Source organism: Falco peregrinus, chromosome 4, assembly GCF_023634155.1.
Source record: "Falco peregrinus isolate bFalPer1 chromosome 4, bFalPer1.pri, whole genome shotgun sequence".
NCBI classification, from domain to species: domain Eukaryota; kingdom Metazoa; phylum Chordata; class Aves; order Falconiformes; family Falconidae; genus Falco; species Falco peregrinus.
Genome location: NC_073724.1, coordinates 36,945,395 through 36,970,542, shown reverse-complemented (window position 1 = coordinate 36,970,542; position 25,148 = coordinate 36,945,395). Strand labels below are relative to the sequence as shown.

At 35.7% G+C, this 25,148-nt stretch overlaps 1 protein-coding gene across 10 annotated transcripts in view; it reads left to right on the top strand.

Moving 5' to 3' along the window:
- Nucleotides 1–25,148, top strand: part of DMD (dystrophin) — a 1,160,159-nt gene that overhangs the window by 249,585 nt on the left and 885,426 nt on the right. For all 10 annotated transcript variants that reach the window (XM_055801176.1, XM_055801179.1, XM_055801178.1 and 7 more), the window contains exon 3: nucleotides 24,776–24,868. In XM_055801176.1, coding sequence (XP_055657151.1) covers nucleotides 24,776–24,868 — 93 coding nt within the window. The remainder of the gene's footprint in view (nucleotides 1–24,775; nucleotides 24,869–25,148) is intronic.

Sequence of the window (25,148 nt, the reverse complement as noted above, 5' to 3'; positions counted from 1 at the left end):
ATTAAAACACACGTTTATTAAATGGGTCCATGATACTGGCAAATTAGACTGGGAGAATACCTGGAGGCTAAGACTAAGACTAAAATTTAATAGATTATTTTGATTTTATTTTGTGTTGGATTTGAGTATTAAATTTGAACTAGCTTATTACTGGTTTTCACTATGTAAGTTAGTTGATTGTTTGTGAATTTCATCTGCACTGATTTTATATTCTCAAAGGCAAAATCAGTTGATATAGTAAAGCAGAAATTGCTGTACCTAGTCCAGCAAAGATTCTCTTGTTACTGTTGTGGAATTTCGTCCCCTAAAAAACCTCTTAGTACCATATGGGTGGGTAAAACAAAGGTGTAGCCACTGTGTATGGAGCTCCAAATGTTTTTAGAAGTTAATAATTCACAGAGCAAGTGATAGAGACCTAATATTTTACCTAATTTTGCCCCATGCCAAATAAAGGAAGATAATTTTGTAGATCTGAGGGTCAAACCTACAGGACGTGCTGATGATGCAGCTGAGGAGATCACTGATGATTATATTCTCAGTGTATGTCTTAATGGATGATGGATAAATCATTTGAGCATGCTTACAGTGTTGTACTGGAAAAAAGTCATCACAGAAAGCTGCAGTTTATGATTCAGCACTTGGTTATTGGGGAAAAAATGCAAAGACTGTATCGTATCTTTGTTTTGTTCATTATGCTCCAACAGACGGACAAAGTTCTTTCTTGAAATAGTTTCGCAATTAATTGCCTTTTCAGAAAATCTAAAATGGAAACATATTATGTTATAATTTGACAAGCCTTAATGCTGGCATTTTCTGTAATATGTTGTCACCTCTGCAACATTTTAGGCCTCTTGTTTGAAGTGTTAAATATGAATAGCTTTGATTGTCTTTCCAAGTGTTTTGCTTTTTCCTTCCAGTGTTGTGCATTTTAAATAAAGGATATTAGGTAAACATATTATCCTGCATACATTACTGCTTGTCATACTCATGTTAAATTCACTGTCTCTGTTCCTGAACACAGTCTGATCTGTAGTACTGCACTCAGGAAAAAAACTGATAGGCACAATAGCTGCTAGCCTGGATTACTTAACTCCTTGAAAGTCAGGCCTCTCTTCACCTTCACTGAACTTCAAGATAAAATGTGTGTCTTAAATATCAAAAGATAAGGAGAATGAAGAAGCTAAATATTATATCCTATCAAAGTGCTGTGTTTTTTTAGTTTGGGGTTTTGGGGGTTGTTGTTTGGTTGGTTGTTTTTTACCTTGAAATGCAACTCAGATACTCAAATCCATTCCATCTGCATGGTTATATGTTCACACAAAGCTTGACCATACTACATTCAAAGGCTTATATTTTTCTAAATCTGTATAGTGGCCAAAGAAATAGCTGAGGACACACCTAGGTTTTTATTATTCTTCAAATATAGCTACCTCTCTGGCAAGTGTCTGGTTTGTGTTGGTTTAAAAAATTGTTCTTACTGAGTGATCCTAACAGTATTTGTAAAAAAGTAGTTTTGTTGAAACAACTGCTTCTGTTCCTGCTGCTTCTTTTGGGCATACCTACAAAATTAGGGTTTATGCTTGTTTGTATCCATGGTCTGTGCTATACACAGTTTCTGCACGATAGGATACTTTGTTCTTATACCAGTAAAGCATTTGTGCTGTAGGCATACTGGGCTCTTGAGTAGTTTCTCATTGTTCATGAGGCTGGGGTCTCTTGAGTAGTTTCTCAGTGATGAGTATGTATTCTTTGGTCAGCAGAATTTTCTGTCATTAGCAGCACCAACTACTTGGTTGCCTACAGTCAAATTTATATTATAGATATAGTAATAAAAGTAAAAAGCATATATAATATACAATAAATTTGTAGAAGAGTAATGCAATAATATAAAATAATAAATAAACCAGTAATATATGTTATAGAGATACTATATATACAGACACATAGAGTTGTCTGTTTTGTATTATTATTGCCAAGAAAGGAGTCATCCCTGAGGTGCTTTTGGTAGCTTAACATTTGAGAAAACTGGCATAATGACAGCCATTCTACTAGATGGTATTCTGTCATTTATTTTTTTTTTTTTTTCCACCCTGAGAGTTTTAATTATAATCCAGACATTTCAGTTGCTGTGTATGGAAACTTGGCAGGTAGAATATTACTCCAAGACCAATTTACTCATCCAATTTTTAAAAATAATGGTTTAGATACATTTCTTAGATTGTGGAAACATATGTTTAGTTTAGGGCATTTTAATATAATTTCATTCAAGATTCTTTAAAATTAAGAGGCACTGCTTAGCATGTTATCTGCATGACTGAAACTGGTGCAAAGTAGTGAGGAAATGGACATTGTTAATGCTATATGGAGTGGAGGTGTCTATTAAAAGCTAACTTTGCTATAAGCCTTCAGAAAAGGTAGTACAAAGATTTGTTTCCATGTGTTGACCAAATATCTGGTTAAGACTTAATTTGTCCTTTCAACATAGGGCTTTCAGTGCTCTGAGGTAAGGAAGATTGTTACCAGAAAACATCATTTTTTGTCTGGTTGTCCGGGTTAGAATGCTCATTGCTCTAGAGAAATAATGAATAACTTCTGGTAAATTGTCCATTGCATGCTGGGGGAGGAAGGGAGGGAGGGAAGGAGGGAGAGAAAGGAGGAGAGAGGGGGACGGGGGAAGAGGAAGGATTTGTCACCTTACACAATATGTAATTCCATAAGACTAAATAGCTTGTTCAGTTGATAATTTAAATGCATGTTAAGGAATTGGGATATTGTCATGGTAACATTAAGCTAAGTATTTGGAACTAGCCTTTTCATCGTAAAAAAGAGAGAAATACATTAGGAAAAAAAATAATCTAAACTTTACTAATTACTAGGTGGATGGTATAGTTTTCTTCATCCGCAGTAATGCACATTATTTGAGTATGTGGTCAAATGATTCATGTACCACAAACAAAAGAAAGAAAATGATTCTTGGCAATTTTTTATTATATACCAACATTCATCCTTACTTAGAGCAGCCTGGAACATCTGCTGCAGCTTTGAGATGCCACCTAGACCTTGTGACTCCTGTGCCTCACTTCCAGTGCTACAGGAAGCTAATGGTGGTTCCAGTCTCATTTGTATTTACATGAGTCCTTCTGAACATTAAAAAATTATTGTCTTGAAGCACACCTGTTTTCTTTTCATGGACTTCTCCAACATGGTCACGTTAAATCGCCTGGGATCTTTTAGGGGAAGGGCCTTCACATCTGTGTCATGAAGCAGTGCAAGATCTGTCCTTTTGCTGGCAGATCTTCCATGGGCTTCCCGGAAGTCTTCAGCTAAATCTTTTTAACCTGTATCTTTTTATCGGTATCACAGTGCCTTCAGTAAGGATTTTTCCTTTAGTCTCCAATGCGTTTCCAGCACAGGTTTTTTTGAGTTTTGCTGCAGTCCCTGAAAACAGTGTCAGTGGTGTGCTTGCTCGCTGATTATCTATGACCTCCACCAATACCAATGACGATTCTTATTAAAATAAATCCTTTTGATTTCCTTCTTTTGCAAGTGTTTCCATTGAGATTTGCCCATTAAAATATGAAAGAACATTTGAATTAACGAAGCTGAGTCCCTGTATCCAGGCTACATAGTTTTGCAAACGTAGTTTCCAGAGTCTTTGCTTCATTAAGGACCTTTAAAATGTTAAGTACTGACACAGTCCAATCTGAATACCTCAGAGGCACATGAATTTGTATTAAGACTAAGCTTAAACCCTTCAAACAGCTTTTTCTACTTCCTTATAAAAAGAAATCCAACTCAGAAGGCCAGAGTTAAACCTAGGAAAGAAAATACTTCAGAAATAAAGGTTTTTACCATAGTTCATACAACATACATCAATTAATTTTTTTTTCACACTAAACTGCATCAAAATTAGGGGACGATTATAGCTGTATTATACTGACTGGCTTTGCCTTTGAAAGATGTGAAATTTGCCTGATAGTGTTATGGTGGGTTTAAAATAAGTGGGTTTCATGTTGTATTTGGCAGAAAAAAAACACAAAAAAACTGCCTCATGTGTATGTGTGTAAATGATGCCATAGTATTTTTAATGAAATATTAAAGGACGTTCACTAAGAAAAAGCCAAAGACTGCACTTCTTGAAGCCTCTTTGTCTCACATCTCTTGGGTTCGTTCACTAGGCCTACATGTGCTGAGTAACCACCCAGAAGTGGTTTTCCTTCCATTCTCAAAAATTTTGTTGTTACTGGAACTTATCTAGTGGAGGAGGGGATGACAACTGTGAAAATTAAGGGGAAAAAACAAAAAGGATCCTTCAGACCGACACAAATGTTCTGTACCTGCTGCAGACTCTGTACTGCCTATCAACACAACCACCACCTTGTACTTACAAAGACAGATCGTTGTGTTCAGTATCATTTCTAGGTCAACTGACATCATTTTACTGTCTCTTTTAAAAAGCAAGACAAGCCTACAAATTTTCTTGGTAGATATTTACTGTTCAGTTAGCTTTTTAGATTAAGATGTTTGAAACAACAGGCCAATCTGATGACTGCAGCACATATTAGAGGGCTGAGAGATATTACAATTTTTTCTGATTGCCACCATCATGAGCAGAGTTGTATTCAGCTGTACAGTAGGGAATATGTCTTCCCCTCACCCAGTCAAAAATATTCATCTTTTGGGCTTGCTGAGTATTTTAAGGCCTGAATTTAAAGGTCTAGTTACCTCCAGGTTTTGCACAGAAGGATTTTAAAGCATTTTGAATGTCTGGGAAGGAGAGTATTCATATAATGGGTATGTGCTTCATAAAGTGCTGTCATGGATGAGAACAGAGGAAGAAACTCTATCCAGAGCATTAATTTTTTTTTTGCTCAAAATTTCAATAAAAATTGGAAGGAAATGATCCAGAAACACTCTTTTCATTTTAAAAACCCTTGTGATACTCAATTTCCATCTGTATTGCAACCATTTTGTTTATTTACACACATCTCTTTCCCTTCCCACTTTTCATGGTAACCCCAAAATGTTTTTCTTTTATCTACAGATCCACTGGTGTTCTTTTATTTATTCATTCTGTATTCTGCTGTCTAAAATAGGGCGGAAAGATTATGAGTTTGAGCTGCCAGAATACTTAGGTAGCTCAAGTCTGGCTCCAGGGACCAGGTTATGGCATGTATGTGATGGAAGAGGACATTATTGTGGGGGGTTTGAATCATTTGAATCCCCAGCACGTGAGGACTCTGGAACTCAGCTGCACTGGCATTTTATCCTCATAGTCCTCTGCTGGGGAACGACACACACAACTTTAAGACTCTCAGCTCTACTAGGTACATAGGAATGTTATTAATATACCCAGCCATATAAAGATTTTTGGTATATAATTTACAGATTAAGGTTATATGGCCATCATGATTTTGAAGTAAAAATTGTGGAAGTGAATTGGGTGTTATCTTCAGAAGAATGCTGCATGAGGAAAAGGGTAGGTGTCACTTTCCATTTATGAAATGAAACTTGACCTGAAAAGACAGTATGCTAGTTTTAAGTGAGATGAAAATTGGCTTTAGCTATAGGAGTGTAGTTTTGTGTGTGTTTAGCCTACTTTCCCTGTAAGTAGATATATTTTAATACTATTGGGACTCTCTGGGATGTGTTTTAGTGGTCCTTTAATGCATACTGCAGATGTTGATGACCCAAGAAGGCTTTCAGCACACCTGAGGTGTAGGCTTACGTTCTGCTGGAATACACCCTAGTGGGTCTTAAGGCTGTATTATAAGACATAAACAGGTATTATCTGCATTTTAATGTCTAACCATAAAAATGTGAATTTAAGGTAAAGAAACACCTGTGGAACTCTTTTGGATTTTCTTCAATCTACCATTGCCTTTTGAATCTACTGGCAGTAAATAGATTAATGGAACAATACTCTCCTCTCTTAGTAACATTACTAAGTTACTAATTATTTGGAAAAAAAAAATCAGACCAAAATTAGCACTTCAGGCTGTAGTCTGTGGTTCCATTAATCATTTGTATCCCATAAAAATAATATGGACTCACTTTCCAGTAAAAAAAAAAAAAAAAAAGCAAAAGACTCTTAAAACAAAATGTTTTAACAAAAAAAGAGGAAAGTGAACCATATCTAATATGTCTGTGCTGTGAACTCAATTTCTACTACATTGTTAGGGTGTGATGAAGTATCTGTGAGATGCAGAATGTATCAGAGAGGACTTTAGATGGAAGCAATGTAGAAACAAAATGGAAGCTTATGATAAGCCCTTAGTACTGAAACCAGTATAAAAACTTGAAAGTATTTTGCCTGCCAAGCAGGAAAATAAATTAGGGTGTCTGATTCTAAAGGCAGGTATAGCTTTTCCTCTATAGGAAACTGTGTAGTTAAACAACTGTAACATGTTTTGCAGGCTTGAAACTTTTTTATATTATATGAGTGTCCATAGAAAATATGAGAGGAACATCAGTGAGACTGCATTGTTTTCATCAGATCTGAATGAAATACTGTAAGGGTTTTCCTGCTGATTGACTTGAAGTGACTCATACAGGTATTTTGTACAAGCTTGGGACTTAAAACTAGAGCGAGTTCCTATCCAAGAGAAAACATCCTGATTCCCTGCAGTTATTATGATAGGATTCTTGATGCATCTGGCTTGCCATCATCATCATCATCATCATCATCATCATCATCATCATCATCATCATCATCATCATCATCAATCACCACAGTATGCCTCAGTTGCAAACAGAGTTCTCAGTGCTGGTAGGAACAGAGAGCCAAAACTTGGCCTTCAGAAACATACACTTTCATCAAAGAAAACAAGCCAGTGGGAAACTCACATGTTATTTGAAATTAGATTTTGGGCTTTTCAGGACAATGACCGTTAATTACTTGTTGTGCATGTGTTCTGAGCATAGTAAAATATAGCTGTAGGCTTTGACTGAAGTCCTTAGATGCCAGAGGAATACTAGCAAAAGCTAATACTAATGAAGGCTGATTAAACACCTATAATATAAAGTTGCAGCACCATACCTGTAGGTAAACTCTCCTAACAAAGGTAGTGTCAGAAGGGCATCACAATGCCCCCAGGAGATCTTCCTCAATTGTACTATTTTCCAAACAATTCAACCTGTCTTTGGTCCCTTCTTTTTTCCACTTTTGTTTGGCTATTACATGTTGGTGGGCTCTTTCTTACAGAAATTCAAATGTTGGCAGGCTATGAATTTCTTTTCCACTGATTGATGAGCACTGTGATATGTAGGTGGTTTCTTGAGGATGAGAGTGCTTTTGTGTAAAAGTGGTGAGTTTGCTTTCTTCAGAAGCACTTTGATATTGCCAATTAGTAGCTGTGAGGAAGTTTGTCTGTTAAGAGGCATTGGCACAAACAGTTGGAATTTATAATTATAATCTTCAAAGCCTTATAATAGGTAATACTAATTTGTTAGAACTCATACAGCGAGTGAAACAAACCTCTTTCATAGCTGCCTTCTCTCAATGATTACTGAGTAGAACAGATATTGAAATAGCAGATTTGAGGCAATTTCAGGATGGGAGAGATTGCATAGGCAATGTAGGGTTTTCTCTGTTTATAATTTTCAGCTACTTAATACCTCGGATTCTAATATCCTGCTGTCAAGAAGGAGGTTGGCACAGCAGTTTAAGTAAAAGATTTTCAAATGGTTATGTAAATGGGAAATTTATAATTTCTGTGAGTTTAGCATTACAGATTTGAGAATACTCAGATTCCAAGATGTCATTTTCTTGTTAGACAGTTTCATATTTAGTAAGCTAAGTTTATGATTTTTTATCTTTTTTTAAACAGGACTATGTTCTTAAATCACATATATTTAGAAATTCTGTCTCCATTAGGCTAAATAACTGTAGAATGTTTATATTAGTATGTTATGTTATGTTATTGGAGATTTAGCAGTGAATCTTTCTTTTCAAACGGTTGGCAATTTGAAAACTACTGATGTTTAAAAACTTCAAAATAAAAAAAAAATCAACTTCTTTTGCTTGGACAAGCTGTTAATAAATTATAAAAAAGATAATAGAAGTTCTGACAGGGTAGATATTTGTCAAAGTGAGTGCAGTGTTCAAGATGGATTTTGCTGGGGCCCTGGAATACCCATGTTGAAAAAACCCCAAACACATGGCCCCTAGATGTGAAGTCCTGGAGCACAATTTGAAGGACATGGAAGTAAGGTATGTCATGCCAAAACCAGGTCAGGCCCCATAGCTAGAAATGATGGACAATTGCAGGTTTAGTTTTATAAATATAGAAAAACCCTATGGTAAAAACAAAGGTTGTTGAGCAAACATATGACTTGTTTTTTCCTGTTATCTTACAGTCTCCAACAGTTGCAATTCAAGGACTTTCTGATCCACCAATGATTTGGGGGGCTGAATAAGTTTTTGTGAATTTCTCTTCTGTGAAGCTGCTTAGTAACTGCTTTAATTCAGGTCAGCTTTAGCGTGTGCAGCCTTCTGTTGGCAAAGCTTTTCTAACTACGAAGTGAAGAAATGTGTCCTTCGCTTGTGCTGCAGCTGCCACCTGCTAGATTCATCCTCCCCAGCTTCTTTTAGTGGGTGGTGCAATGTGCAATTAAACACTGTTCACTCATGGCATTGCTTATGACTGCACAGATCTTTTAAGCATACTGCAGCCCTGAACTGCTTACCTTTGCTCTTGTAGGAGGGTGACTGATCAGCTGGTTGTGCTGGTTCAGTCTTTGTACCTCACTTTGAAGTCCATAATCTGACAGAGTGATATGTGCATCTGCCCCTGCCAGGTGCCCTTCTTTGTGTGTGGGATTCTACAGTTATTAGAGGTGGTTTGGTGCAAAGTGTGGTCAACCCACAAAGCAGTGATTTGATTTCTGACAAAACAGAAATCTGTTTCAATTATTCATTAATTTAATTCATTGATTTCTAGCTTGTAGGCAGTGTAATGCTACACATATAGGAGGAATAATACTAAAAATGTTTAAAACTTGTTCTGGTATTAAATAGGATTTGTACTTTGAGTTTGTTGGAATAGATCTTACATAGAATGTGAAACCAGAGACTCATATACATCTCTCTACATTTAGAATTGGCTTAGGAGTTCTCCAGCATGTTTCTTCCCCTTTCTTTATTAATTGTCTGACAACGGCCCTAGAATACTTGTTTCCTTCTGCTAACTTACTTAAGTATGGCCATACCATATCAATTATTTATCCATGTAAAATTATGAAGGTTATTTGTAGACTGACATTTAGCATGTAGGAAGACCTTTGGCTTAGTTCTGTCATCATAAATGTGAAATATTCCAGCCCCAAGATCTGGGCTTGTAACTGTTACTCAGATTAAACTGGAACTTTAATACAAATGTATAATGCATTAACTGTCTTGGTCCAAGAAATGTGTTCCCACCAAGCAGAAGTTAGGAACTTGATTTATTTTATAGGCAGCATGCAGCATTAGCTTAAAATAGTTCTGTCAAAAAAGCAGCAAGTTCATAGAATCATGGAATAGTTGTAGTCAGAAGGGACCTCAGGAGCTCAATACAAGGTCAAGTTAAATCAGGTTGCTTAGTGCCTCCCTTGAAGAATCCCTGAACAAGACTAAATTTGCCTTCCTCAAGACCAGCACAGTAGTTCTTTGATTTGGCTTGCTAACTTTTCTTAGGATCTCACAGTGAATTTTGCAGGAGCTGCATCTAACCTTCATATTCCTGACACATGCTTTAGTCCCCAAGACTCTAGTTTAAACACAGTTACTGTCAATCTATGGCATGAGATTTGCATGCTGTGTTACAGAACAGTAATTCTGTTCTTTTGTGGTGCTAAGTTATCCACTTTCCACTTTCAGTGAAATGAGTTTTAGCATGCTTTCTGCGTGGATGTGAAACTACATGGACTTTAAAGAAGTCTTGAGATTATACTTAGCTGTGCAGAACAACATACCCTGAGTTTAGGTCACTCTATTCTTGTAACCATCTAGGTCAAAGTATACCCACCAAGCCAAGGCAGCACATACGGACCATTCAATTTTGGATTTTTTATCATGTGTGAAATTTATTTATAAACACTGCAGTCCTTTTAAGGAGCACTTAATTAACATATGGTAGAATATTGCAAAAGGTTTGGCTTCCACACATTTAAATGTATGTGTTTTAAATTATTTGCAGTCAACTCAAAATCAGCTACTTTTTACTGGAGCTCTCAAGACTCACAGTTTTTCTAAAATGTCAATGAACCAAGAAATGTAGGGTAGAGAGCAGTTGTTTGAATGAATAGCAAGCTATTGATCAAAACACCTCTTATATTTTAAAATGCATACTTGATCACTGGTATATTTTCATTTTATTGTACATTCATTTGAGCTAATTAAAAGCATATAAATATGATTCTAAAACAGGAAACAGTCATGGTTTTGCTGAAACATTCTTTACATGTTCTCATTTTTCTATTTTAATTATTGCATAAAAATAAAATTTATGCATTCTAGAAATTAATTTTATTTTGTTGTTGTACAAATTTATATTGTTTTGAGTAGAAATGAAAAATACTGAGTATGAAGTCTATTGTCTATTTTAAATATTTCTATTCAGGTTTTCACAAAATTTATTTACAACTACAGCACATGAAAGGTCAATGAAATGAGGATGTTTGAGACTCAGTGAGTTTTGTCCCTGTTTCTCCCATTTGTCAATTTGGTAGGATAACAAAAGTATATTTGTTGGCTTTCAAACTGTTTTCAGACTGTGTAGCCTGCTGAAGTTTTCATCTTGGACTCATGTAGCAGAACTCCTTTTAGGATGAGACTTGCATTCAAATTGTTCCACTAATATAGAATCATAGAGTCATCGAATGGTTTAGATTGGAAGGGACCTTTAAATGTCATCTAGTCCACACCCCTGCAATGAGCAGGGACATCTTGCACAAGATCAGATTGCTCATAGCTCCATCTGACCTTGAACACTTCCAGAGATGGGGCACCCACAGCTTCTCTGGGTTATCTCTTCCAATGTGTCACCACCCTCATTGTAAAAAATTTCTTCCTTGTATCTGGTCTGAACCTGCCCTCTTTTAGTTTACAACCGTTCCCACTTGTCCTATTGCTACAGGCCCCAAATTTGTTTCCATTCCAGGAAAAATGAAAATCTGAAGGAGACATTTGTCCCCAGATTACAATGTCTGTCTTTCTTTGGTGCTTAAATCATTTAGGAGGAGTAAAATAACTACATTTCTTATAACTTGTACGAAAAGTTTCCTAGCCTTGAGGGTGACGGCAAATATGGGAAGCCGTGATGAACTGCAGCGAAACAGTTATTTTGTAAGTATCTCTGAATAAAAGCTCATTATAGTCCTCATTGATTTAACATTGTGTGACACTAAACAAAACCAGCATTACTCATACATTTTTTTACATTTTTTGATTTAAATTCCAACATTCAAAGAATAATTAATGTCAGGCAGTTGCCCGAGCAAGCCTTCACTCTACAGTAAATAACACTTTCTAATTAGTGCTGGAGTGAATTGGAGACTGAATATCTGCTTAACATGCATAGCAGCAGTTGAGGTTAAACTTCACGAACTGTATAAACTGATGCATTGTGTAACCTGCATTCTTTCCATATTACATAAATCATGTCCGTACACGGTCCATATATTGTGCTGACATTTGCATAGATACTTCCCAAAGGTCCAGTAATTCTTCAAAGAGTGTGCTGAGTCAGTCATAATGTCCCTTTTGCATTAATGCTAGCAGAAATGCTTGTGGCCCTGCAGACTGCTCAGGTCCAGCCACTGGAAACTTCACCCAGGCAAGCCAAAGAGGGTGCCTGTGCTGCAGAGGTGCTTCTTTATGTATGCAGGGCAACCAAGGTTTGGGGACTTCTATGACTCAAAACAGTGGTATCAGCACTGGGGATACTGGTTTTATAGCCAGATTGTAGTGGCAGGGTAGTGCCTTCTGCAGTAGGCGATGTTGCCCAAAAGTCTTCTTAAAAAGTTGTTGTTTTGTTTTCTTTTTTACCTAAGATTCCATGTCAAAGGACAGACTTCTTTTTATTAAACTGTTGGACTGAACTGTTAAAAAGACAAATAGAATTGTCCCATGTCTTTTCGCTTATAATCCCTTGTTTTATGCATTCAGGGGTATCTTTGGGAATACTCTTCTCAGTTTCAGAAACTGATGCTAATTTTGGAAGACCATAATATCTGCAGTGCGTATGTGAAACTCCAATAGACAGTCATTTTTTGCTTTTGCTTCTGGACTTTCTTGAGCTGTTACTGGTTATTCCTAACCCATGACACTAATGTGTTGCAATTGTGTAGAACTTGTAGACTCCTGTAAGAGGAGTATTCTGGGGGACCAAGACACAGGGAAATTTCAAAATTTCAGAAAGCATTTTTTTCTTGCCAACTACTAGGGAATCAATAAGATAATAACTAAGAATCAAGCATTGATCAACTGCTTTGGTCAAGCATTAGGTATATGATACTATGAGTTTCGTGCCACATTGGTTAGCCCTGATGGCTGCAGATTTTCGTCTCTGAGACTAAGCTGGCTGGGGTCAACAGCACCTTGAATCAGGAAGCCAAAACCGTCTTCCTCAAGCTCCATTACATATCTCTGGTGTTTGTATATGGTTTTCTGTGGTCCAAAGGATTATTTCCACTTTTCATAAGTGAGAACCAATCTCTTCTAACTTGCTCAGATGAGAGGTATCTCTTGAATGCTGGTTTATTCTGCTGTCCTCAGGCTGCTGTTATGTATTTGTAGACTGGTTGCTGGTCATCTGTTTCCTTTGTACAGTTTCAGGCTGGATGCAATTATCCTCACTGTAATATTTTTGTAAGAGTGCCAAGCGAACAATTGAGATTAGAATTATACCCTACATTATCAGTAGATAATATGTATATTTTAAAAGTAGTTAAATTATGGGCACAATATGTGGTATAATCCAACAAAAAGATGCATAGATTTCTGAAGCCATTCATAAGCTATTACTTAACACACAAAAATGCAAGTAAAATGCAAACCAAAGTCACTTATTATTTCTTTCATATTCGTAGTATTACAGTCAATTTTTAATTATTGGTTTATAGAGAGATTCATATCATATCATAATTATAAACAGGGATCCAGATTCACAGATGCAAGTTGGTACATAAATTCCTTTGCAATCTAGGTTATTTATTGCCAGGTGTTACAAAGGTAGCATATGCCAATTGTTTTCACTAAGTTACCATCATTAGTTGTGATGATTCGAAGTACACATACATGCTACCTACTGGTAGCCAAAACACAGCAACTTATGCTTTTAAATGTAACACATTAAATGCTTTTGCAGACGATAATGTGCAGAACTGTATTATTGATAGAGATATCAAATTAAGAGTAGTACACTGATCTGTCCTGTATTAAAGGAATGACAGTCACAGGGATAATGTAGTCTTGAGTAACTGGTGCCAGACATACAGCTCATCCTCTGGAGTCTGTTGTTGACAGGCTGGCAGACTGACATACACGTAAATCTGAATTTGTCAAAACAAATAGAAGTTGTCTTTGAATGTCCTCATTTCTTGCTGTTCCGCTGTGTCTTACATGTTCTGCTGTTCCCTTTCAAGTATTGTCTTCTTGCTGCTTTTTCTTTCTAGAATTTCCTTGTGAATTTCTTGAAATTTTACATATAGACAATGCCCTCTACAGCAGACTACTAATTTTTAGTAGTAGTTCAAATGGAAATGGTGCTTTCAAGGAATGTTGTTGTTTTGTTTTTTGTTGTTGTTGGGTTTTGTTTTTTTTTTTAATAAAAAAATATTTACTCATATATAGAGAATGAATTATATCTCTTGCACAGAATTTTTAAGCATGGACTGTATTGGAAAACTGTATCCTTTTAGTTACCCCTGTAGTTTCTATAGGTGGATTTTCAGTCTCTGTAAATTAGGCTTGACTTCTCCTGATGGGAAAAAAATGGGAGAACCACTCTGCTCAAGCAGAGTGGGTATACTTATTACAAGTATCCATTGGGTGTGACAGAAGCTTCTCACAGAAGCAACTCCTGTAGCCCCCCTGCTACCAAAACCTTGCCACACAAACGCAGTACAGAAACCCTAAAACATATAACAAGTTAGTGGAGGTAGTAACATGACAAGAAATGCCAGAACTTTATGGCTCTTCCTCCATAGACAAAGTCAAATTAGGCAGACTGGATGACTTGTTATAATGACTTAGGTCTACCCAGTTGTCTGAAAGTTCTTCTCTGAGACATGACAAATTGTTCTGTTCATCCTTGATTAGACATTTTCCTTACATCAGAAAGGTGTCTAAAGCACTAAGAACAGAAAGCTTGGGCTGCAAAAGCAGGAACACTAGCTTTAATGGTCAGAATTCCCCATGTGGTCAATGCTGACAAAGACAGTTCTCAGGATATTCAGCTGAGCATTTCACTGATGGTTTGTAGCCCTAAGGGGAGACCTAACTTGAGGGTGGACTGAGAAGATCCTGCCTTTTTGGTGGCTTATCACAAATGAGGCCATTCTTCAGTGCTTCAGGGAAGCTGACTTCCCAATGGAAGTCAAAATCAGTTGCAGTATGCAGTGCCGCAACTTTGGAAGCACAGAAATGGAGCTGCTATGTATGTGAGCCACTGTGTAGGGTCAAACTGAATTTCGTTCTCAAGCTTTTGAGCTTACAGCTCAAGTTCTCAAGCTCTCAAGCTTACATATCACATTTGCTTCTTTCACATCTTGGTCAGTGAAGAATCGATCTAGGTTACGTCTCTTATTTATGTGGGATTCACAATACAAGTAATAGCAACACTTCATAATTAGGCAGTTTGTTCTTTTTGTTTTCTTATTGGTGAAAATTACTGTGTTTTTTCTTGTTTGATTACAGTTGCATCTATTTAGAAGTTTGACTATTTGTCTGTTACAACTAACAACTGTAATAGAGGTTTTCCTGTTTTATTTTCAAAGATAAGACAATGTACCTGAAGGTCTCCCAAAGTAAATTGTTAGAAATCTGAGTTATCATTTATACACTTTAGATTTGCAGACAGGATTTAAGTTCTAAACTGATGACAAAATGTATTGCTAAAGCTTGTCCCTCAATAAAGGGAGAATCCGAACTCACTCAGGAAGGACATCTTTGAACAGGAGAAAACACAGTACATGCAGTATTCTGTACCTCATTGTGTAAATAAACTGTTCTTTAAGATTCAGAACATCAGTAAGCCAAAAGATAAACATTTCAGAATCTTTCTTTGCTGCCCAAGGTTTTTCACTAATGCTTGTGTTTTTAATCAAGAGTGATGACATTCCCTTTTTTTCTGTTTTCTAATAACCACATACGGAAAAATAAATTACTTGAATAAGAAATATTCATGGAAACATTCTGCTGTGGAACTAATGCTTCCTTAAATGAGAATTTTAGCCAAAATTGTTGTATTTGGCATCTACAGTTTGTGAGTCTCCACTGCAAAGTGGGCTGGCTTTCAAAACACTCCATTTTCATCTTTGCAGCTCCCACCATTTTAAACTGCTATTCTAAGACTACCACTGTAAACTCAAAACTACCTACACGCTACAAATTAAAAAAAAAAAAAAAAGTTTCTTGGACCACATAAATATAATTAACATTCCATCATTTATTGAATGTTACATTGATGGTAACACTAAATTAAAATTAGTTGTTCTTGTTCGTTCATGATATTTTTCTTACAAGTTTCTTTGCAGAGATGGGAAACATAATTACATGCATACTTGGAAAAAAGCTTATTGCAGTCAATTACTGGATTGCATGAAGCTAGCTGCTCTGTCAAAAGAAGTGCCCCTATCCTTGACTCTGAAATCATGAGTCATTCTTCAAACCTTGTAGGAACTTGATGAGTGTATGTTCATACCCACTTCCCAAACATTTGTTTTGATCCCACTGCCAGTCATCTAGTCCTTAATGACCTTGAACAGCAATACACTGCAAAATAAGAAATGCTTCAGTGATGTTAGCTGGCTACAGTGGTGTAAAATAGCTGCCAGATTTATTTTCTATATCCCTTTAAGCTTAGTATTGTTTAACAGAAAAGCAGTAGATGCCAACATTGTACATCCACTGCTTACCAAATAAAAACTTCGTGTAATAATTACTGAGTAAATTAGCATAGATGTATTTAGCAAGCATCAGCTTAATATTTTTTGAAGCCAGTTAGTTTTTGCCAGGGCTTTGACTGTTCTCTTACTCCTTTTTTTTTTTTTTTCCATGGCTGATGGGAAAATGGGAAGTTTAAAAGAGAATTGTTTTTTAATGCACAAGTTGAGCTGTTGAATGGTTATGTTACTAAGTTGAGTTCCTGCTTAGGTTAGTAGTTGAACTGAAAATCTATCACAGAACACTTTAAAATCCTAAGTAACCAGAGTGTGAATTATCTGGGTGGTCAGTGGTTCAAGTGAAGGGTGGAATAATCCTCAAATCTTTCTTCCCATCATCTGTGAGCTGCTTTGGTCATTTTTTTGCCTGATTTGTGTCTCAGATAGAGCTGTGCTGGAATTACAACAGAGGTAAACTTTTCTTTAAAAACCCAAACTTTTCCATTGATTCTGTCACAGAGGCAATAACCTGACTTGTTTCAAAATTTAAAGGGGACATATATAATTATATATTAAATATATGTACCATATATCAGATAATAAGGGTGGGGTTTATTTCTTTGTTAACAGATACATGATTACATTAAACCCTGCCACATTCAGTTGTGGATATTCAGAGGTGGCTATACCATCTTGTCAGCTTAGAACCAGCCCATCAAATCTTGCCTAAAAAATTGTTCATGTTTTGACTTGCATGTTTGTGGTCTGCACACAATGAGCGATATCAGTTGTTTATAAAGTATTTTATTCTATGGCAATGGTTAACCTTTTGAAAAATAAAATTACATAAATGATATCTTTTCATTTTAGCAATTGACATTGTGGATTCTATACTTTTTTTGAAATACTATATATTACAGTGCTATTAAAATAGTGTTGATATATTTTTCCTGCTCTAAATGGAGACTGTATCAGTAGATTTTATTTTCTTGCTCCAAATAGATCTTCAATTTTTTATTACTATCATGCTATTACAATTTATATCTGTTCTTAATCTAGTTTCATTCTTATGAAAAATAGAATACACTGAATCTGGAAAAAAATAATCTGGTTAGTGATGTAATTAATTTCAAAATCTCATTTCAAAAATGCATTAATAGGTAAGCTAGAATGTCTAATTAAAGTGAATTCAAGTTGTATTGAATAAAACTCATAAGGAAGTTTTATATGAAAGTAGAATAGCTAATAACTATTTTGGCTTTGACTTTTAAAATGTTGTGTGTCTAATTAATAAATAATGGAATCCCTTTCGTAGCAGAGAAGATAATTCATCTTCATTAATTTCAGTGATCCCAAGGATGTGGAGTATTACAACAAAACTTCAGGAAGTTCAGTTATGCATGATGAAACTTCCAGTATTTTAATTATCACATAATTAATCCTACAGTAGAATTCTACAAAGGAAAGGTAAATTAGAACACTCTACAAAGAAAATATTTTTGCATAGTGGATCTCAGAAAGCCTTATGTACTGGCATCAGAAGAATACTATAAAGTGTACTGAGGAATTAATATAGATTACCTGTAGAGCCTATACAATAGTTGGACGCCATGGTGAGACTGTTTTTCACTCTTTGATTAGCTCCCCTACTTCTTTGACTTTGGAAATTTCTATAGCTCTCTATCCCTCTTGGGTAAGAGCTAGATGAGGATAAACTGAAGGTGAGGTATGAGTTACTGTGACCAATTTATTTGCTTATTCTTTGATTTTCATTTAATTTAGAGACAAATTTCTGATAGCTAAGAACTCTTGTGATAGCTATATTAACATAACTGTCTTTGTCAATGCATCTGTATTTCTGTTCTGGATATGTACAGCCTCTGCAGTGAGATTTTCTGATTTATTTTAAAAGGAAAATAGCAAGGTATCCTTCAGAAATTTAGGGGAAGTGTGAGTGTCCTTCTCTGTAATGACACTAAAGAAATGGAATAACTTCTTGTGCTGAGGAGAAAATACCCTTTTACAAGAACCAAACAGAAGTGCCAGGAGGGTCTGGTGACATTACCTGAACAACAGGGTTTTGCTCCTGCTGTAAGAGTATGTGTCTTGTCCCACAAACATGAACTGCCTTCAGACAATTGTAAGACCTGCCTCTAGATCTCTCTTTAAAGGGTAGAATTGGGTGTTCTGGGCCTGCTGCAGGCATTGTGATAGCTACCTTGTTGAAATCCACAGTAATGCTTGGTTCATTACCTGTGAGAAGAGTGTGGCATCTTTAGTGAAGGGGTTTACATTTTCCTGTTGGTGAATAATAGTAATTTTTTAAAATTCGTCAGTTACTCCTCTGTGGAATTCCTTGAAAGCTGAAGTTAGACTAAAAAAAAAAAAAAATAAAAAAATCTACTATCTACTACAAAGGCTAGGAAACAGATCGGAGCTCTGACAATAGAGGCAAACGGCTAGTACGTTGTTTGACTTCCAGCTGGCTGGCATAGAGTTTTACCTGCAGCAGAATGGATGCCTCCATGTTCTAACAGGAGAAAAGGATGAAGGGAGAAAGGATGGCTTGTGTGGCTCAAGTTATTACTCAGTGCCTCCCATGAGTCAGTAAAGCTGTGATCTAATTAAACTATGCCTGGTGCATCTTTCTTCCCTCATGACTGGTGCAATATCTTTTGCTGCTGTAATAGTAATCCAGTATCAATGAAAGAAAATGTCAATCACTTTCATGGATCCTCCCAGAAGAACTGAACAAACTGTAAATGAGCATGTTGGGGAGAGAAATTCAACCTTTAATATATTTAACATAGCAAAAGCAAGTGTTAATAATCCCTCTTTTATTAAAACTGGCTTAAAAGATCTGTTGAGATTAACTCAGTGGCTTTTCTTTATTGTTTCATGGAGTGAGGCATCAAATACTTTGACTGCAAGAAAAGGCTTTTTCTTTAAAATCTTTCTAAGGGTAACATCTGTAATCCAACCAAATTTTATTTCTTTCTTACTCACATCTATTCAGTGAAATTTACAGATTTACAAACTGATCTTGAGATAAACACTTGAAAAAGTTATGTGAAGATTTATGGCTTATGTTCTAGTGTTTTTTCTGGATTATATCTTGTCTTTTCATTTTTTTTTTTAGTAATCAATCAGCAGCCTGAGGTCCTGGCCAAACTGCAGGGAACCTCTGGCTCCTTGTTCCACAGCCCGGCATGCTGGGGACGCAGCTGGACCACACTACAGCTCCCTTCCAGCCTCTGTGACCTGGGTTTCCTGCCCCTCCCAGAGTCACAGGTCCTGTCCCAAGCTAAGATCTCAGTTATTTCCCTTTCCCAGGAGTCCAAAGGACTTCTGTGTCCACTAGTTTTATTGAAAGATGATTTTTCTTGTTTATGGCTAATGTAAACTTAAATCTTCTGTCTAGTGTCATGCTTAACCTTGAATTCTCTGTCTTTACAGTGCCTTTTCTCTTTTAACTTATTCTCTGTCTCTCTCCATCTGTTGACAGTCAGTTTTGGTTGCTAGATTTGCCAGATGAACGGATAATAATAAGCCAATAATACTGTAAAATGCATAAGAAATAGCATCGAACTTGTCTTCCTGTAATAATCTTCTTATTGTCTAGTCTGCCCTCAAATTGAAAGTGTAATCTAAATGCATACTGCTCTGCAAAGGAATATGAAAAGTCAGAGATCTCTTCCTCAGCCAAGTTTTTACCCTTTGTCATTATTTTAAAAAATGTCGGAAAAAATACCTATCACATGGCATTTTTACAAAACACCAAAAAATTATGCATGTTAAAGAACCTTAAATAATAGCTATGTTACAGTCTACTGTTATCATGTATTTTGCTAAAGTTGTTATTATGGACTCATTGCTTTAAATTCTGAGTGTTTATGAATCTCAGGTAATAGAAATACATTTCTACCCTTTGCACTTGTGGGAGAAAATTTTAGTCATGACTTCTTAATCCTCTTCCTCTCCTTTCCTTTCCCCTCCCTGATTCCTTCCCCTTCCTATTTCCTTCTCTTTCGTTCTATTTTCCTTAGTATAAGATTTGCCTATGCTAATTTATTCTAAAACATAATGTCTTCTAACAGTTTTATGCTGATCAGAATTTTTGGAACTTTGACTCATAATTTTTGGAGAGGCAATGTTCATGAATGGATGTCTTTGTGCCTTCTCTGGACAAGATATTTTTCAATTGTTTGGTGTTCTTCCCTGTATTGCTTTCACAATTACTGGCTTGCATGTAGCTGTGAACAGAGTTTTTCATGGCATACTAGCTTTTCATGTAATACTTCCCACGATATTAACTTCTCCCATAATGAATCTGATGAATGAGCTAATTAAGTAATTAACTTGTTTGACAAAATGTATTTGTTAGATTTACATGGACAGAATGAGGTCTATTATAGAGTCTTTGGAAAGAAGAACACAGGAATGACAATGATAGTAGGCTAGTGAGATGAATAGAATGGAGCTTGATGTTTTAAGATTTCTAATTACATTGACAGCAAAAAATTTGCAACTGTATGTATCTATCAACACTTATTTTCTGTCTGTTTCCTGATTTTCTCTTTTCTTTCTTTTCCATATGTTCTTTTTTTTTTTTTTTTCCAAGGTAACATTCTTTGGCATAAAATTGGTTCAGCTGTCTCATTTTGGAAAATAATACACTTTAGATATTGTTTCACTCTAATTAATACTGAGAGTATTCTAGAGTATGCACATGCATGTACATATGTACATGCATGTACCTATGTACATGCACTTGAGTTAGCACATGGAATACTCTATGTTTCACTCTCTTATAGCGACTGAGGGAAGACTCTTCTGCAAGTTCCCATGTTTTCCTGAGATATTAATTGTACATTACCCTATAATTCTAAGACTTAAGGCTTGTGTAGTTGACCGTGGTAGTGTAGGGTCTTTTTTTTACATACAAATGTATTTTGTGGATTCCTTTCCTTAGTCCTCATCCATGTTAATACAGGAATCTTATCTTCCCTTCAGTATCACATTTTTTGGTGATTATGTTTTAAAATAAATCCATGGGATTTCCTTCAAGACCTCTTACATTATGTAAAAATCAGCAGTTGTGGCCAACAGCCACATCAGCTAAACCAAGAAAATAATCTGTATTTTGACCTTTATTTAACACAAAGACAGTAGGTTAAAATCATACATAAAACTGCTGTAAACTTAAATCCCCAGAGTCTTTCTAGTCATGAAGATTCTAACAAATTCTGGTCTTAGATTTTTCTTTTTAGTCCTACTTCTAGAAAATTATTTCTGCTTCTTTCTCTTTCTTTTTATTTCATTTTTACGGTTATTCCCTTTTTTCTTTACTCTGTAATTATTATTTTTTTCATTGTTCTTTTTCATCCCTGCCTCCAATACCCCAACCCTCCATTAATTGTTGATCTCCCTGAAATAAGCAAGTAGGGCTGAGAGAGATGACAATTACTTTGCTGATCTACTTGAATAATGTTATAGGTAGCTTGTATATTGATTAAGGTCATACAATTATCTCTAGTTCCCCATTGCTGCCAGTAATATTATCAGTTGGGAAATCAGCACCACACGGATGAAAAGTCACCTTATGCTTCACATTTGGTATCTGCAGTCCTTCTGTCCTACTCTCTTTCATTTCCCTCATCTCTTCCATCATTCTGGTTTTTAAGAAAGAAAACTGTGAACCAACAATGCAACATGCAGCTGCTATGGGCATTTTTAAAAATTAGGTTTGGGGTAACTTTGTAATATAGAGGGAGTAACAAATCCACATACATACAAACAACACAGGAGATTATTCTGAACATTTTCATTCCTCTGTAGGTATTAAGGGCAGTAGCTATGCCTATAGGTCGCAACCAGAAAAAAGTTTTAAACAAGGTTATTTTCAACAACAGTTTATAATAAAGGACTAGGCATCTTTTTTGACAAACCATTGACTAGCTGTGCTTGTTTTTTCATCGTTGGAAGCTTCATACTTCAACTTAACAGACACTTTTCAATGGCACAACTGTTATATTTGATGCATCTTTGAGCCCTTTGTTTCTGAAGACTTACTGCAATGTTGACCAAGTGAAGACATTTAGCCCATTTGAGAAAGAAGACTTAATTAGTCTGTTGCCAGAAAAATAGCAACCTTCTTTAGGTTAAGGATGATGATTAAGGATGATATGTGTAACAGTAGTATAGGGTGTCTTAAGGTATTTTTAGTTCCTGATTAATGGAAGGTATACTTCCAAGACCCTAAAAATCAGTGGTAAGTTTTGTTTTAAGTTTTACTTGTAATACATTTGTAAATAATATGTCATGCTGAGGATGCTGCCATGCTGTCTTTATTTTCTTTCTGAAAGCTTTACCCCCAAAAAACCCTCATATTATTTTGTCAAGCAGAATTTTTTGCTGTCCTGGATGGATTTCAACCTAAAATTTATGAACCACTTACATGCTGCAACAAGGAAGATAGAAAGCCATAGAAGCAGTTATGAAGGCTAGTTCTATTTTTCTCTTATGATACAAAGCAAGATAATTATATCCTATTATCAAAATGTCATTGTGCTTATGTTCCCAGAATGATTCAGTAACATTATGGTCACAAGTCTTTCCTAGTGTTACAGAAGGGCCTATTGATCACTTTGACTTTCTTAAGAATGTTAAAATGTTCCCTTAGAAGTGTATAGGTGTTGTGCTTCCCCTCTGCAAAAATTACTCTTGTTCTGCAAGATCGGTGAAGAGAGTATTGTCTCTCTGATGTGATATTCTCTCTTAATTTTGATTTTGTGCTGTATAGAGTAAGTAATAGAAAACATCATAAATACAGTACATGACTTGCATAATGGCATGATTGTTCATACCATCATTTTAAACATTTTATCAAAACTATTTCTCATGCTAAATTCAAGGCTGGAAAGTGTTGCTGGGTATCTTTAACAGAACAGATAATTCAGGAGATTGAGCAGGGTGAGTAAATTGTATCTGAATTTGTTTAATACTGGTTTTCAGATATTTTGAGTAGTCAAGTGGTAAGTTGTATGTTAACTAGAAATTAGCTTAGTTGGAATGGTTTGTGCAGGGTGTGAAAACTGGCTAGAAAAAGTTTTCCACTGGTGTAGAAAATTTTTGATGTTTTGGATGTTTGTTCTGTGAAACAGAAGCAAGACCTTACTGAAAATGAAGGGATTTGAAAGGAACTCTTGTCTCAGAAGAGAAGAGCAGTCAGGGAGCAAGGAAGAGTGAGTCATGCCAGAATAGCCAATAGCACTAAAGTTTGTGCTGTACACATAAATATTTATTGATTAAGGAAAAAAAAAAAGAGTCTAGCACCAGAAACTTTCTTTAAATCTGTTCTCTGTTTAAGAAACCTTCTGAAAGAATTGATACTTTCTGACAAAATAAATTTTTAATAAAATTCCCAGCTAGCTCTAATGACCATTTCAGTGAGTAAAAGAACAACATGGCTGACAGGAAACCAAACGTTTTCCGTGTAATAAGGACTCCCAGATCTACATTGCTTTGTGGTACAAGTGGAAGATACGCAATGCAGGTCATCATGGTGTCAGTTATAGTAAATTAAAATACAGATGCTTCCTTTCAGATCAGTCAAAGCATCAGTGAAACTTTATAGATTAGAAATAACATGGACATCTGAACCTACTTGACACTGCACAAAATAATCACTGTTTTTATTGTGGTTCTCAAAAACTCTCAGATATGCAAAAATACATCAAAATTTATAGGTGCACATAAAAATATCACAGTGATTAAACTATGCAAAATCATATCCCTATATTTTTAAAATTTAATGCATTAGTCAAGCATCAGAACAGAGATCACCTTTTACCATTGCCACATGGAGGAAAATCCCAAGTATTTCCTTTTGTCTTTTGCTGATGCTGTGTACAAAATGTGAATTGTGTTTTAGCCATTTATGGTAATGAGGCACGATTTGGTACAATTCCAAGTATGTCCTATTAATTTACATGTGCTCTAGATCCTCACTAAAGTAAGCCTGGGACTTAACTCTCTATGCATAATTCCAAGTTTGTTTCTGCCACATGAAAGAGTGCCTACTAGACCATTAAACTTGATATGTCTTTTTGTGTGTTTGGGGATTTTTGTTGTTTGGTTTGTGGTTTGTTGGTGTTTACTTGTTTTTTGGTTTGGTTTTTTTTTTTCCATTTGGCAAATTATTTTCCCTGGTTTTCTCCCAAATTGCACCTTAATTGCCAAGTCCAGTTTGTACTCTAGCTTCATTAGTATTTATTTCTGGCTTAATTATTTGTATTAATTGTATGTGCACAAGTTATAAATTATTGGATCTGCAGTAGTTTCTCAAAAATTATATCAATAGTATAATTTTAGGAGGAGTGAAGGGTGTACATTTGTTGCTATAGGAAAAGTACTTGAAATAAGGTAAGCACCAATCTACCTTATGCAATAGCACCCTGTGAAAACAGATGCGTGTTAAAGAATTCTATTAGTTTAGTTGTAAGATATTTTCCTCCTTTGCTTTGTGTCATACCTTCATATTTATTATTTAATTTGCACAGTGTATTTGTGCAAGTGAAATACACCACGTCGCAAGACAGTGGCTTTTACAGCTTTCTGGTCTTATTTAGAAATTTGATTCTTCCTTTTATTGGTGTTTGAACTAACTAAAGTAATTGTTTCATTTCAGTTTGGAAGACGCTACATTGAAGATCTTTTTAGTGATTTTCGAGATGGACAAAGACTTCTGGAGCTCCTGGAATGTCTTACAGGCCAAAAGCTTGTATGTGTATATTAACATATTTACTGTATATTGTAGCCTTGATGTTGTGATAACTGTAAGGGATGGCATTCATTAATTTCTGCCATTGATGAGGGCCTGTGGAAACTTTTTAGGGGTCTGAATATTTTCAACTTCCATTTCAAATTGAGGGAACATTACGAACTGTAGGCTATATTAGACAGTAACTCTTTGCTAGGCATATATTTGAAAGGAAAATTTACTTTGTTGCATGCACTTATTAAGAAAATGTGGCAAGAGAAACAAGACTGAGGTAGGATTC